The sequence below is a fragment of the Sinocyclocheilus anshuiensis genome, unplaced genomic scaffold (genome assembly GCF_001515605.1).
Source record: "Sinocyclocheilus anshuiensis isolate Anshui unplaced genomic scaffold, SAMN03320099.WGS_v1.1 scaffold894, whole genome shotgun sequence".
NCBI classification, from domain to species: Eukaryota; Metazoa; Chordata; class Actinopteri; order Cypriniformes; family Cyprinidae; genus Sinocyclocheilus; species Sinocyclocheilus anshuiensis.
In genome coordinates this window covers 288,707-295,103 of record NW_015536505.1, presented here as the reverse complement: position 1 = coordinate 295,103, position 6,397 = coordinate 288,707, and the positions used below count along the sequence as shown (strand labels likewise).

Genomic DNA, 6,397 nt, shown 5'->3' with positions numbered 1-6,397 from the left:
TTAGTATGGTTGAACTGGATCATCAAAGGTCAGCAGCAAAGACATTGGTTAATAAAATGGGATTAGATACATTTGTGTTATTTAACATATTTAATTATTGCAGGTTTGCGTCATGCTCTGAGTTTGCATTTCACTGTTTTAATTCATTTTGATTGATACGAAATCTGTTTTTTTTTGTGTGAGTGGGATGAATTAATGCACATTCACATTTAGTCTAGAACTACAGTAACATCATGTTCACACAGCGCACACAATTCCTCTGCACTTCCGATTTCTCCCAATATGGGGACAGGAGACTTGTCAGTCAATAAATGGGAAAACAAAGTAACTGGCATTACTTTTTTGAAAAAGTAACTCAGATATTTTCTTGTAAATTAAAAAAAGTAATGCGTTACTTTACTAGTTACTTGAAAAAAGTAATCTGATTACGTAACTCGCATTACTTGTAATGAGTTACCCCCAACACTGGATGTAAGTAGCCTATTATCGATGGAATACAAGGAGTATTATCTATGTCTGAATTAATCAAATTCGATAAAAGCGTCAGTTAAAAACTAATTAGTATCCGAGTGGAAGTTCTCTGTGGGCACAAACTTCCACTGTTCCCACGCTGACCGAGGTTCCTCACAGCGCGCATCTCTTGAGGGTATGTGCGACGTTCCCATCAAGCTCTGTAGGAGCTCGTTCTGCAACGAACTGTCTCAAAGTTTAAGGTTTAACCTTATACAACAAGCCGTTTCACAACACTCCTACCTTTCTTTTCCGGCGTCGCGCAGAAGCTCCATGAGAGCAGTAAGGTCAAAAAAAATCCGATCTCAGTTTGTCCTGCCATTTCTTGTGTTTAAACCCTCTCAGACTTCACTCCATAGTTAGAAGGGCTCTTCTTTCAAGGGTTTCTAAATGTTCAGCGATCTTGCCTACTCGGCTTCTTGAGAAAGCTCACTCGGCTTGGCTGTAAACTTTGACAGCTCCTCCTCCGCGCTCGCGAACCTCGGCAGTGATAGAAGCGCGTGCTGCTGGAGAGAGCTGCGCTCGCTCGTGACGTCAGCACAGGGAGGTGTTCAGAAAGGTGGGGCGTTGAACGTCAGGTACTTTTTGATCTCGGAGTTTGTGATTTCATTCCGATGCCAAATGAAATCAACAATGAGGACCCGTAGGGAAGACAAATCACAAATTAACACAGGAACGCATTTTGTTTCTGTGCTGCTTTTGTCACAAAATATTCCCATATTTGTCTACTACAAATTATCAAATTATGTAAAGAGTGCTGTTGTTACAGCTTACTGCACTGTAATTATTAAGGTCAAAAGAACAGCATTTAGGCTTATTTGAAATTTTATGCAACAATTTCTGTAACAAAAATTTTACTCTCACTTTTAATGCATCCTTGCTGAATAAAAGTAGGCCTATTAATTATATATACTTAGTAGGAAAGTCTTACAACCGTCACCCTTCCGATCGACTGTTTTATTTGTATTTATTTCTTTTCAAGTTGGTAAAAAGCTTGTAAAACATTTTATAATTTAAACAAGAAAACCTGCTAATTCAAATGATACCAGATCTGTTATGAATATGATCACAAATCAAATTTTAAACATCACTTTTTGTTTGTTTTTTGCAACCTCTACTCAGGATGGTAGTGTTAATTTCACCGATGTAGGTCATTTCTAGTTGGTTAAAGTGATAGTGTTACTCATGCTGCAACACTCCCAGTCTCCCCCATCTCAACTGTTTCTCAGATTTTCCTCCAGAGGAAAAGACCCCAGTATGCTCATGTGTCTCAGTTTCAGAAGAGATCTCAACAGTTTCACAAATTAGACTCAGATTTGCCAAGATAACCAAGTCTGTAACCAAAAGTCTGTGATTTATTTGGTACTCAAACATCTCAAATCCCAAATGATCTGAAACTTCACCCTCAATTGTTCCAAACTTGTGTGTCTTTCTTTGACTGAAAGAATATCTTTTGAAGAATGTGGGTAACCAAACAGTTTTTGTGGGTAAAAAAAAATGATTTTTTTTTTTTTTTGGCATTTAAATGGATAGTTCACCCAAAAATGAAAATTCTGTAATTAATTACTCACCCTCATGTCGTTCCAAACCCGTAAGACCTTCGTTCATCTTCGGAACACAAATTAACATATTTTTGATGAAATCCGAGAGCTTTCTGACCCTGCATAGACAGCAATGGAACTACCAAGTTCAAGGCCCAGAAAGGTAGTAAGGACATCGTTAAAATAGTCCATGTGAAACCAGTGGTTCAACCGTAATTTTATGAAGCTACGAGAATACTTTTTGTGTGCAAAGAAAACAAAAAAGTTCAAGGGCACCTCAGTCGTGGTATTGAAGGTGAAGAGAGCACTGTACATTCACTCCCCCCCCCTACAACCCCTGCCGATACGAGACTCGAACCCACAACCTTTGGATTACAAGTCCGATTCTCCAACCATTAGGCCACAACTTCCCCAACTTCAAATCATGATGAACATACGGGTTGTAGGAGAGACGGTGTCATCTTCAAACTGTCCTTTGACATAATTCTTGGGGTCTCTTTATCTGTCCGGAAACCTCCTTTGTCTGTTGTGAATCGTCCATTGAGTCCTTTGAGAAATGACCATAGACATGGCTGCATTCATTTGGGTTGCCACAGTAGCCAGACAGTGGTTTGGACATGGAAAGCATCCAGGAAGTTTGTGTTCCCAAAGGTCAACAAAGATCAACTGACCACAAAGAATCCTGTGTTTCCCACTCAAACTCAATTGAGTAAACTGACCTTTTACATCTATTTATTTAATTTTGTGTCTAAAGTTATGTAAAAATAAAATAAAATATATAAATCACCAGCTAGTTTTAAAGTCTTCTCACTTGTAATAAAATAATAAAATAAAAGTCCTGGCAACAAAAACTGTATGAGATTTGTAAGTCGCTTTGGATAAAAGCATCTGCTAAATTATTAAATATAAATGTAAATTACGTAATGAATGTAAATTAATTGTTTGTTTTGTGTATTTGCTTCTATTGAATGCTATAGTGATGTAGAGCATCTCTGGAAATATTGATTCCAAATTATATAGCTAGATCACAGTCTCTTTAAAATGTTTCAGAGATGTATTTGAATGTACGCATGTGGAATTTCGTTGGAGGGGTTTATTTGCAACATCTTATTCATTTCAAAAGTTGAGATTTCATCCAGCTACCCAATTACTGTAGCTGCAATACTTGTGTCCTGATTTCTAAACAGAGTAGCACATGCAATTCAGCTGGCAAACAGTCGAGAAGCACATTTATTCTGAATGTTTGAGACCTAAACTGTGAATTATTCAAAAGATTTAACCTTTATATATTGACATAAATAAATAATAAAACAAATAATGAAATTAGAGTTTTGCATTTCACATCTACAGTATAACCTGAATGCATATATCAGTATGTTGGAATGGATTCTTAATAAGTTAATAATTGAGTCTGTTCAGGTTATGTCACAACAACATTACCTGGGAAACAATTATGGCTGACATTAATAAGAGTTTCAAAGTGGTCATTTCAGCAAACCAAGACCACAAATCTTAATAATGTCGCTAGCTAGACTGAATGGGGACAGATGTGAAAGACCTCATATGTCTCCGGTCATTTTTATGAGCTAATATTGCATTATAGTAAGCTAATGCCTCATTAAGTGGTTTTCACGCAGGATGTAAGGGGTGTGGTTGAGTTTTGATTGATTATGGATGACAAGGGCAGGTCATCAAAATAAAAAAGAGACCCATTATTAGCATCAGGTGGGCTGGGGGTGGTTTGAGATCTATATTCTGAAGGCTGTAGTGATCGCCACCAACCTGTTGCTGGAAAGTTCCAGTGTTTTCGTCAGCCAACCCAGCCAATGGAAAAAATGTAGACATCATGAGAAGAAAGAATTAAAGTCAAGATAGGCTAAAAACACTCTGTCCTGTATGGAAAATGCAGGGGTACTATAGTATCTAGAGTTTAAAAAGTCTCAATCTAATGTATATTATTTAGTGTTTAAAAAGAGTGTTGTTTTTAACAATGATGGATATAGATGGATAATCAAAACCACTCCAATACAAATAATAAAAGTTTCCAGTGAAATTAAATATCAGTACTCTACGCAAGTAGGAACGCTGCTTGTCCAAAAATGTTACTGGACTGGAACTAACTACTGCATAACGCGACAATCTGTACACACACCTTCGAGACACCAAGACAATCAAATAGATATTAATAGAACAAATAGATCATATTGCTGTGTCATGGGCATCAGTGGCAGTCCTAACCTTGCCAAGGTAAGATCTAGACACAGAAAGAAAAATATTTTCAACAATATTTTTTTTCAATAAACATCATTTGTGGCATAATGTTGATTACCACAAAAATGCTTACATTAATTTCCTCACTAAAACTTAAATGTTAAGAGTACTGGCATTAATTGTCATAACATTACCCAGAAAATTTTTATAATTTGTTTGTTTCACTCTAAAAATGTGTTTAAAAGCATATTGTTCACATCTTATGGCTATACAATTGAGTATTTTAACATTTTCCAATTGTTCAATGTAAGTGTTAGCTTTTTAAAGAAAACGAGAGATATGTGGAAATTCATTTTTATGGAAATCAACGGTCATAAAGCCAACATTTGACACAACTGTAAACATGAATGACATCAATTAAAATATTTGAATAAAATGGGGTGAGTTGGGCGAATGGGTTTATGCGGATTGGTATGAAAAAAGGTTTATTTGATCAACAAAAATATGTACATGTACAAAATTTAAACTGATGTCTTATAATAGTGTTAGATCCCTCAACTACTGTTAACACAAAAGCACTCTTTGTACTTGACAATAACTTAAACAGTTTAGGGACAAATTGTGAGAATAACAACATTAAAGCAAAAGATAAAATCTGTTACAAGTGTTAAAGCAAAAAGTGTTGCAACCACCGGTTTCCCCTTTATCTATTTTGATGAATTAAAAGGTTAGTTCACCCAAAAAATGAAAATTGGCTTGTGTTTTACTCACCCTCGAAGCATCCTAGGTGTATATGACTTTCTTCTTTCAGACGAATCCAGTCGGAGTTATATTAAAAATTGTCCTGGCTATTCCAAGCTCTATCATTGCAGTCAGCGGGTGTTGCAGTGGAACAGTCCACAAGTCGTCAAATAAAGCGCGCATCCATAATAAAATGTGCTTCACACGGCTCCGGGGGGTGAATAAAGGCCTTCTGTAGTGAATCCATGCATTTTTGTAAGAAAAAAAATCCATATTTCAAACGTAATACACACTTTTATATCACTTCCGCCAACTGTCATACACGGAAGCCGTTCCGGCGGATGACGTAGCACGTCGGGGTTGCGTGATTAGTGACGAACGCGGAGAAACAACAAAACAAAACGCCGGTCACGAATTAGCAGTACAAACAAGATTTGCAAAGAAAAATGTAAGAGGATTTTGATATAAACCAAGAGGAGTTTCCTTTGCTAAAGTAAGGAAACTTTGCTTCCTTTGCTCTTATAAACAAACTCGTGAGACTAGCATATCTCAGAGGCGCGCGCGCTACACATACGTGCTGCGTCATCCACCGGAACGCCTTCCGCGTATGACAGATAACGGAAGTGAGAGAAAAGTGTGTATTACGTTTGAAATATGGATATTTTTCTTACAAAAACGCATGGATTCACTACAGAAGGCCTTTATTCACCCCCCGGAGCCGTGTGAAGCACGTTTTATTATAGATGCGCGAGCTTTATTTGACGACTTGTGGACTGTTCAACTGCAACACCCGATGACTGCAATGATAGAGCTTGGAATAGCCAGGACAATTTTTTATATTACGCCGATTGGATTCGTCTGAAAGAAGAAAGTCATATACACCTGCTTCGAGGGTGAGTAAAACACAAGCCAATTTTCATTTTTGGGTGAACTAACCCTTTAAGTAAAATTTGAACTGAAATTGAAGCCAGTGATCACCATATATTTTTGTTGTACGGAAAAGAGCAGCTTTAACATTTTGATAAAAAGTCCTTTTGTTTTCATTGGGGAAAAAGTCAAATAGGTTTCAACAAAAAGTCAATATAACTTTATTGTCACTTTTAGCACATTACATAGCAATGGATGAAAGCAAAACAGTTCCTTCAGGAAACAACACTGACACATGTAGTGACTAAAAAAGGGTGCATTTTAGTACCTTAAAGGTAGGTACCAAAACTGAAAGGGTACCAGTGACAGGTTTGACAGAGTGTATTATTATACATCAAGTGTAGCAGTAGTGGGATATGATTGATTGTACTAGTGAATAAATGTATATACAGTTATTACTAGTTCTAAGTGAATATACACAGTATTGTACATGACTGATGTAATTTAAAAAACAAAATATATGCTGT

General features: G+C 36.7%; 1 protein-coding gene across 4 annotated transcripts in view; it reads right to left on the bottom strand.

The window, feature by feature from the left end:
- The window catches only part of LOC107691124 (epidermal growth factor receptor-like), a 69,046-nt gene extending 68,065 nt beyond the window's left edge, over positions 1 to 981 (bottom strand). For all 4 annotated transcript variants that reach the window (XM_016489605.1, XM_016489622.1, XM_016489613.1 and 1 more), the window contains exon 1: positions 754 to 981. In XM_016489605.1, coding sequence (XP_016345091.1) covers positions 754 to 832 — 79 coding nt within the window. In that variant the 5' untranslated portion in view covers positions 833 to 981. The remainder of the gene's footprint in view (positions 1 to 753) is intronic.
- Between the last annotated feature and the right edge of the window lie 5,416 nt (positions 982 to 6,397).